The sequence below is a fragment of the Macaca fascicularis genome, chromosome 5 (assembly GCF_037993035.2).
Source record: "Macaca fascicularis isolate 582-1 chromosome 5, T2T-MFA8v1.1".
NCBI lineage: Eukaryota > Metazoa > Chordata > Mammalia > Primates > Cercopithecidae > Macaca > Macaca fascicularis.
In genome coordinates this window covers 80536366-80552355 of record NC_088379.1, presented here as the reverse complement: position 1 = coordinate 80552355, position 15990 = coordinate 80536366, and the positions used below count along the sequence as shown (strand labels likewise).

The 15990-nt window shown below is 38.8% G+C and overlaps 1 protein-coding gene across 6 annotated transcripts in view; it reads right to left on the bottom strand.

Moving 5' to 3' along the window:
- The window catches only part of SCFD2 (sec1 family domain containing 2), a 510081-nt gene extending 494811 nt beyond the window's left edge, over positions 1-15270 (bottom strand). For all 6 annotated transcript variants that reach the window (XM_045392615.2, XM_065545208.1, XM_005555295.4 and 3 more), the window contains exons 1-2: positions 14307-15270; positions 845-1013 (exon numbers count right to left, since the gene is read on the bottom strand). In XM_045392615.2, the coding sequence (XP_045248550.2) occupies positions 845-1013; positions 14307-15144 (1007 nt within the window). In that variant the 5' untranslated portion in view covers positions 15145-15270. The remainder of the gene's footprint in view (positions 1-844; positions 1014-14306) is intronic.
- Positions 15271-15990: the final 720 nt, after the last annotated feature.

The following is a 15990-nucleotide window of genomic DNA, read 5'->3' as shown; positions in this document are numbered from 1 at the left end:
AACATTGGGTATCCAATAAGTACTGTTAACTATTACAAAAAGACTAAAAACTTCAGGAGCTACATATACTAATTATATTAATAAATATGGGAGGAAATTCCAAATGCATCTGCTACTGTGAAGATTTAAAACTATAATACTGAAAGATATTGTTTTATTTAAAAATATAGAACATGAAAATAAAAGAAACAGATACACTTACATACTTTATTCCCTTCTAATACTTTTATTTTTTCAAATGAGAGTAATTCCCATAAGAATTGTTAATGAAGGACAAAGTTGAGAAGGTGACTACCATATATTTTTATTGTCATTTCTGGAGAAATTTTTATTTTTTAAATTCTGCATAACTTAACGTACATAATCTTCTCTCTTTGATTTCTCTAAGCGTGAGAAAAAAATGTACTTAGAAATAAAAACTTCTGTTGATATCCACAGGCATATCATCTAATATAAAAAGATGGCACGGTTGAGTTGTTTGAGTTGCTTTTTAGTGATGTGAAAAAGTCATTCGGGAAAAAGAAACTGAGGAAGACTAGACTCAATTCCATGTGAAACTATCTGTGAAATGCAGATACATAAACTGACTCACTTAACCAACCCTGGGAACAAGCTAACATGTAAATGACACTTCTATAAAATTCCATACTTTCTGGGTTATTGTTATGTTTAGTGGATATGGTTATTTCAAAATTAAGAAAAAATGCTTTTTGCTAAATGCTACCAACTGTGAAATTTTCAACCAGACCAACTCTTCATTTTTTTTCTATGGGAATATTCAATCTAGGAGAAAAAGAAAGGGGAAGATAGAGAAAGATAAAAGGACAAAAACTACATATCTTACTTGGATTGTGCAAGACAGCCTGGTGCAACCACATTACAATTTTCCTCCTCAGTTTGGAGTGCAGTGAGCTCTATCATGTTAACCATCACATCATTTGTGTGGCCTGGGAGCTGGGGAAGTGCTGAAATGATCTTCTCTACTAAGTTGTCTCCATGATGTCCAACTGCTCCTGTTTAAGCAGACAAGAAGATGTAAACTCATAAAATAGGAGGAAAAAGCAAGCTGGATAAATGTTTTATCACATGCTTTCTATCAAAAATAACAAACATTTTTAGTTTCTGTTCAACAAAACTCACATTTTGCCCTTTATACAACTAATCACATTCACAATCACCTAGTCAACATGTACCTCACAGGTTGTAATTAATGCTCCATGAGGGCAGACCTCATGTCTGCTCTGGCTAGTACTGTATCCCTAGCACCTAGCACAGTGCCTACACATAGCAGGCATCAACAAGCATTTGCTGAGTGAATGAATAAATAAACAAATAATGTGCATCTAGTCAGTCAGGTAAATAGTATCATAAGATGATACTATCCTGAAATTTTAAAGCTTAATTTTTTTTACATTGTTTTCTTTTCTTCTTTCTTTTCTTTCTTTCTTTTTTTTTTTTTTTTTTTTTTAATTTATTTATTTAGAGACAGAGTGTCACTCTGTTGCCCATGCTGGAGTGCAATCATAACTCACTGCAGCCTTGAACTCCTGAGCTCAAGCAATTCTCCCACCTTAGTTTCCCAGATAGTTGGAACTATTCCCAGATAGTTGGAAAATTAGCCACTATACCTGGCTAATTTTTTTGTTTTTAAGTCTCTCACTATGTTGCCCAGGCTGGTCTTGAACTCCTGGCTTCAAGAGATCCTCCTGCCTTGGTCTCCCAGCTGAAATTATAGTTGTAAGCTACTACGCTTGGCCTGAATTTCGCTTTTATTTTACTGATGAAGATATTAAAACCCCAAAGGGCTTAGGGACCTGGCCAAGAATAGCAGATCTCCCCTCCACTAGAACTATGTCTTCATAGTGGCAAAGGCCCTGTTTATCTAGTTCACCCTGTACCCACCAAGTCTACCATGGAAACTGGCAGCTAGTGGGCTCTCACCAAATATGTGTTGGATGAAGAAAAGAATAAATGAATGAATGGTAATGGCCTGCAATGACAGAAACATTTATTGAGTGCTTTCTGTGTACTAGGCACTGTTTTAGGTGTTTTACTTTAATTAATGAACTCGAATTAAAATTCAAGACTAATGACACAGTTCAAGGCTTTTTCCATGAAACCAACTTATCTCTATAAAAGTCATGATTGCTTGGAAGACATCATGCCAACAATGGGTAGGACTTGCCACATCTATTTGCTATAAGCCCATCGACTTCAAATCAATTAACATTTTGCTTCTAATGCCTCCCTAACTCTATCTCTCTGTTGTTTTTGCCACGTCATGTTAATGGGAAAGAAGAATCAGGAAGGAAAGGCCAAACCAGGAACCCAAGGAATCATCATTATCACCACCATCATTTTCACCTAAACAGCTAATATTCATTGAGGGCTTGTGCTACATCAGGTCCTCAGTTCCACACTGTACATTCATTATCTACTTAATTCTTACAGCAACCCTAATATGTAGGTATTATTATGCTCACCTTGCTCAAGAACAAGTAAATAATTAACTTATACATTACAGAGTAAGAATTCAAATCCAGGAGCCAGATAACTCCAAAAACCATACTCTTAGTTTAAAAAAAAAAAAAAAAAAAAAAAAGGCACACTAAAGTGACTTATTACAGAACCGGCATGGGTGCTTCCAAGGTGACTTCTAAGGTTAAAAAAAGGGGTTCTTGTTCTACCAGTACAATCTTCATTTATTAGGTCTAGAAGGAACTATGTCTTATTTATGTTGTCTATGAAGTATAGTTGTCTCTCCAGCACTCAGGCTAGAAGTTGCTTGGTAAATACTTGCTGAATTAATGCCTATTGATTATAAATGGTCCTGGTATCCAGAGAGGGATCAGAAATCTCTAAGTGAATTATGTCTTTAAACTAAGGCTGAAATGGAGATATTAGGACTACCTCAGAGCATCAAGAATTTCTTTGTTTCTCAACTATTTCCTTCCTCAATTACTAAAAATTTTTAAAATCTTCATTTATCATCAAAATAACTTTTCTTTGAACTTGATGCCCAAATTCTTCTGATCCTTACCCCAAGCTATTCCCGTATTTCATCTGCCTTCCATAGACACAAGGCACAAACAAGTGTTCTATGTGTGCTGTCTTTCTTCCCTAACTTCTATAGCCTCTGCAATCTGGCTGTTGCTCATTCCTCCTTCCGACCCCAAACTCCCCAACCCCAAACTCAGGGATGTTCAGCAAGTCTCAGTTCATTAAACCCTCTGCAAATTGAAACTGTTAACAGTCCTCTTGAAATTTTCTGAATATGAGAAATCAAGACATAAAATATTTATTTTTAAGATGTAATGGCTAAGTTATTTTTATAGAACCAAAGTATAATTTATGTGACTAAAATATTGTATACTAACATTCTAAATGTTCAAAAGCAGATGAATCATTTTCTTTAAATTATAGTATATTTATTAAAGCAGTTCTCAAACTGAGATTTTTATTTTCTGCTATTTATATGCACTTCTAAACTTACTATGGTGAACATACATCCCTGTTGTAATAAGAATAAACACACACACAAAGTTTTATGAAAGGTTATCTTTGGATAGTAGGATTATGGTTGATGTTAACTCTACGAAAACTTCACTTTTCCCCAATGTTTGCTACAAAAGCACATGAGACTTATCCAATTAGTAAAACTATTCACATTTCATCAGAAACTGTTTAGAATATTACATTAGAGAAATAACAAAATGCCAATTTTTCATGACCATGATTATTCGGCTTCTCAGATTTTATAAAAAGAATACATATTCTAATTAATGTACTCTTCTGTGAATACATTTTATCCCATATCCAGCTTCAGAGAATTCAATATTCATTTTTTAAATTTAATTAGTGCCATTTACATAATTCAAATATAGACTTAAGAATTTAGGGTCTATCGATGTCACAGTAACTTCAGATTCTCCTTTTATAAAATGAATAAAATGCCAAGATTTGTATCACATTTTAGTTTTCAAAGAGCTTAATTTTTATTTTATTAAAGAAAATGTAAAATATTATTTGAGATGCTCTAGGGTGCAAGTCAATCAGAACCCAGTCATTTCATCCCTGCCCAACTTTTAACCTGACCAACAGCAATGTGGTCCTTAGTCTGGGCAAAGAATGGCTTCATTCCCAATGACATCTCTTCCAAAGAGGTGTAGGAAAAACAAAATGGAGACGAGGGTTCTAGTGGTCCCTTCCTCTACTAGTTTCTTGTGTAATTTGAGACAACTTCGATAAATGTGGTGCTGTTCTACCAATCTAAAAACTCAAGTTGGTCCAACTGACATCTAAGTATCCTTCAACCTCAGGATTTTTTATCCTAAATTAAGCCAATTGCTTCAAGGGCTAAACTTTTCAAATTACCAGGACCAGAAAATACCAATTCTGTATGATCCTGTGGATTATATGTGTGTTAGTGTCATTATCATAAGCCATGTAACATCTTCACTTGTCTCTAAGTCTTACATGGAATAAAATGAGAAGCAAGCATTGAGAAGTCTTCATAAGAGTTCAATCCATATATTCTGTTAGCTCTGTCCCTCTAGAGAATCCTGATTAATACACTTATGAAATGAACAGAGATCATCCATACCATTTTTAACACTGTCTTGAGTAACTAGAATTGTACTGATCTTGCAGAATCATGCAGGGGGAACCTTTCACTTACTCTACTTCATTTTTTTTCTCTAGCTGTTCTAGAAGATAGACATGTTAACTTATTTTACCCTCTCAATTACCCTCTGAGGTCCTTATTTTACAGATCAGGAAACTGAGAGGCAGAAGTTAGGTAACTTGCCCAAGGACTTTTGACTAGGAAAGGGCAGAGCTAAGATTGCTATAACTAAGCTCTCATAATCTCTTTAGTAATAGTAGTTACTATATATTGAGGATCTACCTCAATCCCCATACTCCTTACTTGATCCTATATAACATAAATCTGATCATGTCACATCACAGCTCAAAACTCTCCAACTCTTTCCCATTATACCTTGGCTATTATTCTAAATCCTTATTTTAACATACAAAGGATTCCCTCTACCTACCCCACCAACTGATCTCCTATCGGTGTTCCCTCTTGCTCACAACACTTTAGCCAAACTAGCCTCCTACTGGTCCTCAAGCATGACACACATGCTCCCACCTTAGGCCCAATGCACTTGCCATTCCCTGGGTCTTATATGTTCTATCCTTAGGTAGCCACAGGGCATGCTTCCTCCCTTCTTTCAGTCTCTGCTCAAATGCCACAACCTCACAGAGGTCTTCCCTAGCTATTCTATTTAAAGTGGAAACTACATCACTTTTTTAGTATCTATCTAATCTCTTACCCAGTATATTAGTTGTATGTTGCTGCTAACAAATTATCTCAAAACTTACCATCTTAAAATCATATGTATTAATCTCACGGTTTCTATGCATCCAGGAATTCAGAGTGGCTTAACTGGGTCTGACTCAGAGACTCTCATAAAATTGCAGTCAGTATGTCAGCTGGGGCTGCAGTCATCTGAATGTTTGACTGGGCTGGAGGATCCATTTCTCAGATGGCTCACTCACAAAGCTATTGACAGGAGGCCTCAGTTCCTCATTGGCTGTTGGAAGGAATCCTATTTCCTCACTACATGGGCTTCCCACAGGGCTGCTTAAGTCTCTTCATGACATGGTAGCTAACTTCCGTCAGAGCCAGTGATCCAAAAGAACAAAGCAAGGAAAAAGACGCAATGCCTTTTAGGACCTGGTCTTGAAAATTACACTCTTGCGTTTCTGCCATATGCTATTTTAGGGATAAAGGGATAAGTGAGTCACTAAACCTAGCCCACACTCAAGGGGAGGGGAATTTAAACTCTATTTCTTGAAGGAAGACGTATCAAAGAATTTGTAGACATATGTATATAGAGAGAGACAAGGTCTTGCTCTGTTGCCCAGGCAAGGGTGCAGTGGCTCAATCATGGCTCACTGCAGCCTAGATTTCCCAGACTCAGGTGATCCTCCCACCTCAGCCTCCTGAAGAGCTGGCACTAGAGCATGCAACACCATGCCTAGCTAATGGGGTTTCACCATATTGCCAAGGCTGGGCTCGAACTTCTGGGCTCAAGAGATCCACCGCTTTGGCCTCCCAAAGTGCTGGGGTTACAGGTGTGAGCCACCACATCCAGCTTGTAGACATATCTTTAAACCACCATACCTACCTTCATTAATATTAATAGCCCATATTATTATACTGATATTAGTAATTTGTTGACTGTCTTCATTTCCAAACAAAATTTAAACTTCTTAACTGGAAGGATTTGGATATTTTTAGCACTATTTCCCCTATTCCTTGAGTAATAGATAATATGTATTTTTGAATGAAGGAATTATTTCAGGCCAGGCTCCATGGCTGATGCCTGTAATCCCAGCACTTTGGGAGGCTGAGGTGGGAGGGTCACTTGAAGTCAGGAGTTCGAGACCAGTCTGGCCAACATGGTAAAGCCCCATCTCTACTTAAATATATATAGATATAGATATAGATATAGACATAGATATAGACATAGATATAGATATAAATTAGCCAGTTGTAGTGGTATGTGCCTGTAATCCCAGCCACTCAGGAGGCTGAGGCACACGAATTGCTTGAACCCAAGAGGCGGAGGTTGCATTGAGCTGAGATTGAGCCACTGCACACCAGCCTGGGCAACACAGCAAGACTCTGTCTCAAAAAAAAAAAAAAAAAGGAATTATTTCATATTCTTCCCACAGGTTAGAATGCAGAAATATTATCTTTACAAATGAGAAAACCCTCAACAGCTCAATGCGGGTTAAATAGCACAAAAAATCACTAAGCCAGGATGTGAGGTTATCCTGGCATGGATCTAACATCAAAAATCTAGTCAGCCCTTTATATGGCTTCCCAATTGTGTCTCATACCCATTTATTTTAAATAGTATCTTCTGAACCCTGAAATAAAGATATAAGTTAGTTAGTTTGCATGTTTTGGAAAAGCAGATGGGGGAGAAAAAAAATCAGACACCTTTCTGAGCACTAACGCAGCACTGGAGTCCAACTATGTTTAGTCTCTGAAGCTGCTAACTTCTGGACACGCCATATAATGATCATCTCTACTGTATAGGACAACAGTTCTCAAACTTTTCCCACACCCACACATGAGTAGTCACTGGAGCAAACTGCTAAGGTTCAAATCCTAGCTCTGCCACTTAATACCTGTGTAATCTGAGGCAAGTTATTTAACTCCTCTATGCTTCAGTTTCATCTGTAAAATGGGGATAATTATAATACTTATCTCACAAATTATTGTGAAAATTAAAGGAATTTACATATGCAGAGTACGGAGATGAACAGTTCATTTTCAAATGTTAGCCATTAATAGTGGACTCAAATTTTAATACTTTGACAAGTGATATATAATCATACTTTAAAGCAAATATAAACACTTCAGTGTATCATAATCCCAGGATTAAGAACCATCCACTGGATTGAGAGTTAATCTTTAATCAAAAGGATTTTAATTTAAAAGTTTGCACGAAGCTGCTTGTAATCACAGAAGTTTGGAAGGCTGAGGTGGGCAGATTACTTGAGGTCAGGAGATCAAGACCAGCCCCGCCAACATGGTGAAACCCTATCTCTACTAAAAAACAAAACAAAACAAAACAAATACAAAAATTAGCTGGGCATGGTGGTGGCTTTCCTGCCTGTAATTCCAGCTATTTGGGAGGCTGAGGCACAAGAATCATTTGTACCTGGGAGGTGAAGGTTACAGTGAGCCGAGATGGCTCTACTGCACTCCAGCCTGGGCAACAGAGTGAGACTCTGTCTCAGAAAAAAAACAAAAGTTTACATGAAGCTAAAATTCAGAATTGAACTAAGAGAGTAAATTTAATTCCCAGCGTTACCACCATCTCCTACCTTTTAATTTTGAACTTGAAAACTATTAGCAAAACACTCTAGCCAATCTCAAGAGCCAGAACATGAAAGGAAACCAAACTCAAATATTTTAGGAATTCATGAATCAAGTCTCTTTTTAAATTGTCCCTGGAAACAAATCAGAAGCCAGAATAGCCCACAGAATGCTGTACTGAAATCCTCGGTACAAACATGCCCGACCCATAGGTGTCCAAACCCTGGGTAGTCTAGACATGGTCAAAGCAAGCCAGAATGAAAGATATGAGCATCAGTGGCCATTTACTTCTCAAACAATTATAACTTTTTATATTTAAGCCCTGAGTACTTATCAACTGGATAACTAGGAGAGAAAGGAACTTGACTATCTTGTTTACCACTGTTTCCCTATTACCTGGAACAGTGCTTAGCACAAAATAGGCACTCAATAAATATTTGTTTTAAAAAAAAGTACATTTAGACAAAGAAATACTACTTTTAGCAAAGATGATGACTGAAAGATGAGAAAGAAACTTGTCTACATTGTGAACATCATGATGTTAACAATGTTAAGTACTTATGAATTATTTGAGGTTATTTTTGATACTGCCAATTTCACATCTAAGAAGAAATACAAATATATACATTTTCTAATAGTAAATTATCAAGGCTAGCATCCAAAATAGCATCTAATAACATAAATTAATATATAAATTAATATCTAAATCAAATACTGAAAAATGTATTTCCTTTTGGTCTCTATATTAAAATGACTGTCAAGTCTCTTAAATTGAAATTCAAATCATTTAAGTCATTCTACTAATTTTCAAATCACCTCTCACGCCTGTAATCCCAGCACTTTGGGATGCCAAGTCAGGAGAATTGCTTGAAGCCAGGTGTTTGAGACCAGCCTGGGAACAAAGTGAAATCCCAGTCTTTACAAAAAATAAAAAGTAAAACCCTTCTGATTTTTACAAGTTGTTGGTATAATCTTTTGTTTGCTTCAGTTGTCACTGGTTAAACAATGCCACAACGTAAGCCACAATTTGATGTAAGAAACCTCACCAAACTCTTATAACAACTACTCCATTAAACTGATAGTCATGAGCTTCCCAGCTCCCTAAGCTTGCTGCATCCAGAAGGGCAAATCCGTAAAAAATGTGAGCATCATGACCATGTATTCTCCAGAATGCCAGGGCCAGGAGCACCCTTACCACAATAATGCCACTAACATCATCTACCCTACTACCTCATTCAACGTGGGGCCACTCTGAAGCAGTAGGTAGGTGCTGCATTTTCTCATTCACTACTACCATGGAGCCACCATGACCTCCACTGCCTCAGTTCTCTCAGTGCCCCTAGGGGGCCAGCTGCATCCGCACTAGCATGCTCCTAGGCCCTATCTATTGCCTCCACTGGACAACAGGATTTGGTGACTTGTGGTCTTAATAGGTAGAGGGCTTATTTTTACTCACTAATACAGAACTACTTCAACATTTAAACAAAAGGTTTGACAATACAGCTATGTACCCACTGAAAATGAACCCTGTATATTACTAATATGGGATGTAACACTATGTGGAAACATCTTTGAATCAAATGAGACTTTAAGCTGATCATCTGGAAGATAATCTGGATGATTATCCAAAAGTTATCTATTAAAAAGACATCAATTTATCAGTTATTAGGATCACAGTAACAAACTAGTCCTGATTAAAATCTATCTTCCAAAGTCTACCCTCCACCAGCCAGCAGTAATTTTAATCCTTCTAAAAGTGAGGAGGTGATAATTTTTAAATGGGATGTAGATCATGGACACTTCTTGAGTATCCTATGCTCAAAGCTGATTGGTTTCAGAGAGGACCACAAATCAAAACTTGGTTCCATAAACCAGTAGATAGGCAAATACACTGGGCCCTGGCCATTCTGGCTTTATCACCCTACCAGGCCATTGCTGCTGTCACCTACCACCACTAAGCAGGTGACCTCACTCTACTCAGGAGATCTCACCCCATTTGGGATCCAACACCCAGGCCCAGCCAAGGTCTTCCTCCCTGCCAGACACCTACCTCACTGAGTCCTACCTAAATGTTTTTGAACTGAATTATTCAAGAAGATAAGAAGGAAGCAGAGTCTTTATAATTTTTAATGTATTTGGGAAATACCTCAAGGAACTTTTGGGGGTTCAATGTCATTGCTTTATCATCATATCTTGTGTTAGAATGCCCATAGCATCCCATTGAAACTAATATTTTCATGGTTCCTCTCAGGCTCTTGACAGAGTGGCTGAATTTTTCTTACTCTTTTTATATGTTGCCTTGAATCTACCCACAGAAATCTTCTATTTGTTCCCTTTAAGCAATGCCCCTTTCAACATTAAACATTGTTTCACTGACCTCATGTACCTAAAATGCCCCCTCCCACACAAACCTGCTACTGAGTACCTTTGCTAACTTAACCATTCACCTTGGAAGACCACCTACTGGCAGAGGGATTCTTAACAAATGTAAAGAAAGTAAGGACTTTACACTAACAATACAACACTAACTCTCTCTTTGACAATTCAAAAAACAAAAGATGCTGAACTTTGACATTTATAGAAATAAATGTCAAATGTGACACAATACTATCACACCTGGCTACCTAACTCTTATGCTTTTTTCAGTAAGGAACAACTTTTGAGCCTCAATATCTTAATTCTTAAAATGATAAAGAACACTCAATTTGTTGAGATCAAATAAGGTAATGTAAGAGTGGGATTTTTATTTTTATTTATTTATTTGAGACAAGGTCTCGCTCTGTCACCCAGACTGGAGTGCAATGGCGCGATCACAGCTTACTGCAGCTTCAAACTCCCAGGTTCAAGCAATCCGCACACCTCAGCCTCACGAGTAACTGAGACCACAGGCATAAGTCACTATACCTGGCTAATTTTTGTATTTTTTGTAGAGACAGGGTCTTGCTCTGTTGCCCAGGCTGTTTTTGAACTCCTAGGCTCCCATGATTCACCAGCCTCAGCCTGGAATGACAGGCATGAGCCACCACACCCAGTGTTGGGATTACAGGTATGAGCCATCACAAAGAAGTGGTTTTTATCTATAAAATATTCATATAAATATTACTAGCTAATATCATTATTTTCTTTCTTAAGTTTTGCGGTGAGCCCAAGCTGCCAAATCTTACATCATCCAGAAAAGTATGCATCATTTTTTCTGCATTTGTGTATTACTAACGATATGATTCAAGAATCTCAGAAACATTTTCAATTAGAAAAAATAAGTGTGTTAACCTCAATTAATGTCTGGTATCTACAACCTATAATCCACTCATTTATCTATTCATTCAATAAATATATATTGAATACCTACTGTTTTCAAGGTACTCTTGCTGGTTAATAAACAGTAAACAAAACAGAGTCCCTTCAAGAACTTCCATTCAAGTGGGAGGAGACAGGTAATAAATAATCAATTAGTAGTGTCAGGGAATAGTAAAGGCTATGACAAATAAAGCCAGGTAAGGGGTAAGAGAGTGTCAAAGAAGGTCACTGAGGAAGGACTCTCTGAGGAGCAGGAATGATGTGAGGGAGAAAGCCACGTGGATACCTCAAGTAAGAACATCCCAACCAGAGCTGCAGAGGAATTGCAAAGGCGCTGGGGCTGGAACATGGTTAGCATGTCTGGCAATGGCAAGGTAGCCAATGTTGTAAGAGGGGAGATCATGTATGGCCTTGAAAACAACAGTAAGGAACTTGACAGGAGGTATGATAAGAGGCCACTGGAATACTGAGCAAGTAAATGATATGTCATAGTTATGCTTTGAGGGATTATATAAGAAGCTGGGCTAAGTAGTTGCTTGCCTGTATATGTTTCACACTTCTTTAATTGTTTTTTAACTATTTGCACACTTTACTGTGTCAAATGCTGCTTTGAAGTTCAGTAGAATGAATGTGGTAATAAAACAAAGGAAGTTTCTGGGAAGTATTGGAAAATAAAAGTCTAATTGAAGTGGAGTCAAGAGAAAATTGGAGTAGATGTTTGTGGAGACAAGTATAGACAACTCTTTCAAGTTTGCTATAAAATAAAGCAAAAAAAAAAAAAAGGAATTGAAGTTGGGAGAGCACGGGAGATCAAGAAAGAAGATGTTCCCTGGGGGAAAATACAGGGAAAAGGAAAAAATGATGATCTAAGAAAGGGAGAGGGTATTTGAAAAACAGTAAATCTATGAGAGAAGTGAAAAGACAGGATTTAGTCTACATAGGTGAAAAAGGTGGCATTAGATAGTGGCAGGGACAGTAGCGCTCTCTTCAATATGAAGGAAGGAAAAAGACATGGGTACACATGTAGAAAGGGTGGTAGATTTGGTGATGGGAAAATATGGATTTTTCTAGTGGCTTATGTTTTCTCAGTGATATTAGAAGTGAGAAAGGTGAGTATGGGGAAGGAGATCTGGACGCTTGATGAGAGAGAATCTATAAAATGATTGCTGCCAAATGGCAACTTTGTCTTTCTATGTGTCTTTATTTTGTAAATCTTTTTTTTTTTTTTTTTTTTTTTTTTTTTTTGAGACAGAATCTGACTCTTTCACCCAAGCTGGAGTGCAGTGATGTGATGGCGGTTCACTGCAACCTCTGCCTTCTGGGCTTAAGTTATCCTCCACCTCAGCCTTCTGAGTGGCTGGGACTACAGATCACCACACCTGGCTAATTTTTTCATTTTTTTTATTTAATTTTTAAATTTTTTGTAGAGATTGAGTTTTGCTGTGTTGCCCAGGTTGATCTCAAACTCCTGAGCTCAAGCAGTCTGCCTGCCTCAGCCTCCCAAAGTGCTGGGATTACAGGTATGAGCCTCCATGCCGGGCTCTAAATCATACTTGACTACATTATATTGCAAACTTTTAGAAGGCAGAAGTTATGCTCGCCTTATTTATTCTGTATGTTTAAAAACAAAGTATTAGCTACCGAAGATGTAAAGAGCTGTTACTATGATGCTGGACAGTGGGACATTAAGTTTTGCCTAACTGAAGTCTTAGGGGAGGGTACAAAATTATGTGAACTTCCCAGTTGATTATGAAACAACTTTGTTACATTTTTGGCATAAAGAGAAGTAAAAGTAATATATAGCATCCACTAAAAAACTCAACAAGCATCTGCTTACTGGGTTTTACCTTTTAATCCCCTATGGACTCTGTGATGCTACAGTTATTACTTATATATTTAAATCACAGACTGGACATCTGGTTTTTCCAGTCACATAATTAAGTTTACATCTCAGTATTACCATTTAGCCTACTTTCTATTTTTTATCTGAAAATTAATCTTAAGATTAAAAACTCAAATATACGTATTTTGTTTTTTATAACTTTATTCAACTTTTTTCTTACCGATTAAAGGAAATGCCTACCAATGTCAGTTTTCTGATTATTCTCCCTGGATGCAGAAGGGGCTAGGCTACATTACTAACAGTTTTTATACAACCTAATTAGAGAACAATAAAGTTGACCTTTGAAAATAACATATCAAACATCAGAAAGTGTCTTTTCTTCATCTGCTTTAAGGATTACATTTGTTTCTTTTGTGTAAATAATACATTATTACAATTTGAGATTATTTAATCTTTAATATGAGAGCTAAAAATCAATAAACATGACTATCCTGGCTAACATGGTGAAACCCCGTCTCTACCAAAAATACAAAAAACTAGCCGGGCGTGATGGCGGGCGCCTGTAGTCTCAGCTACTTGGGAGGCTGAGGCGGGAGAATGGCGTGAACCCGGGAGGCGGAGCTTGCAGTGAGCCGAGATCACGCCACTGCACTCCAGCCTGGGAGACACAGCGAGACTCCGTCTCAAAAAAAAAAAAAAAAAAAAAAAAAATCAATAAACATTTGAAAATATTTTCTACAATTCTATTTAATCTCATTTACTAGTGACATTTAAGTTCAGCCTCACTTTTTAACACTCATTTCCTAAACCTCAATTGTCTGTGATAATTTTATGTTTTATTATACAGTAGTTTTCCTTCCGATGGGTCATCTGTTAACACTTCTCCAACAAACCAGAGTGGTCTTATGAAGGACTGTTGTGAGTACTGGCATTCATAAATTTCTAAAAATAAAATTTCCCTGGTGCACAGTTTTCCTCCATGTCAGCATAATCTTGGGCTAAAGTTGTTGTTTAACAAGGCAATGCTCATTTATGATATTTCTACCCATTACAGCATTTAACAAATGTTATTGTAATTGCTAATTCACTTGTCTATATTCCACTTTAGACAATAAACCCTGTGAGATTAGAGACTGTGTCCCTCTAGTTCATCTTTATATCCTCAATCTGATATATAATAAAAGGTCAATAAAAGATATGCTGAATCAATGAAAGTCCCAGAAATGTGGGGAATGGTAATGAAGAACTCCGAAGCAACGCACTTACCTGTGAGATCCAAGGTTCTGTCCATAAAAACCACTGATGCCCTGCCTGCAGCAGTCTTCTTCCTGTTCTTTGCAGGGGCATAATTGGCCAGATCCGCAGCGATGACCCGACTTAAGGAACCTACAGCAAAACACTCCTCCCGTACTCCTAAATGTTCACACAGAGAACTGAGGCCTGACACTAGGCACCTGATCTGCAGCAGCAGCTCTGGGGTTAGGGCAGTGGCGTCCACATCACCCAGGCTTCCCAGCTTCCTCTTGTCCGGTCGGGTGCTATTAAGGAGATGCACATCCTGGGGTAGCAGTGGGAAAAGGGATGCAAAGGCTGGAGTCAAGGCAAAGTGGGGAGCAACAGGGGCAAGCAACAACGGGACATGGAACACCTCGGCCGTGTAGTTCATGTTGCCCATCCATTCACACAGCTTCTCCTCCAGCTGCTCAAACACTGGCTGCTGCCCCTCCATCTCGGCCGCTGCCGCCGCTGGGACATGATTAGCTGTGAGGTGGACAGCGTGGCTCACGGCTGTGACCACCACACAATACTGGAAGTGACTGCGGCAGATGATGTCCCGTAGGATCTCCACAGTCCGGCCTTTCAGCAGGCAGCTCAGCACAAACACCGCCTTGGGCTGCTTGGCTCCACCACCAACTGCGTCGGGTTCGAACTCTCGCAGGTGACAGTCAGGACCCCCTACCGCCTCCAGGAGACGGGTGGATCCGCAGCCCCAGTGCAGGCTCTCGGCGCAGGCGGAGTCCAGGTAAACCACAGCCCGTTTCACTTTGGCCAGCACCTGCTCCCATCCTTGCTGGGTAAAGGACAGTACGCCTGAGGCACTCATGGTTGGGGATTCGCAGGCTTGGGGAACTACGGTGCAGGAACTTCTTTCTGAACTCACCGCTTCCGGAAATTGGGCTCCCAGAGACTTTGACAGTCAACACAGTACACGTGGTCCGGCCTCCGACACGCTACCTGATGGCGCTCGGTGATGACGTTGAACTGAGCGGTGATTGGTTAGGGAGGAGGCCGGAATTGAGGAAGGATGGTGTGGTCTGGAAAGAAGTGGGTGGGGCTCTGTGGCTCTGGGCTTCCTCAAAAAGTTCGCGGAGGTGAGGTGTTCCCCGGGCTGGAGCTGAACTGAGTTCTTTCCGTCGCTCGGCCTGTCTGCGCGGATAATCTTTTCATGTTCCTTGAAAAGTCTCCGAAATAAAAGCCTAATCCGAAATTTGATATCTTCCTTAGATATGAACACGTCTCTAAAAGCACAGCCACATTCTCAATCTAAACTCAGAGCAACTAGAAAAAGATAATAAAAACAACCGTGTGCAGTATTTTGGGTTTATAGATTGCTGCCACATACGTTATTGCCCACAAGCCTCATAACAAACCCTGTTGTTCTCATTTTCACTTTCTCCATCTTTCCTCCCTCATCTCATCGTCACTACATCTTGATAGGCTTCAAAACTCTTAGAATTCAGCCTTCCTCTGCATTCTTGCTGTCACAAAAACCCAACAGCATCGCTCACCCGGACAATGATCTCCCAACATTTTCTGGCTTTCGATCTCTTCCCCCTCCGATTCTATTTTCTTCCTAATAAACAAAGTTGGTCCTACAACTTTCCTGCTTAAAAGCCTCTCCTAGCCCAGTTGCCTACAGTCAGGTATACTCTTTAAAAAGCATCAACAT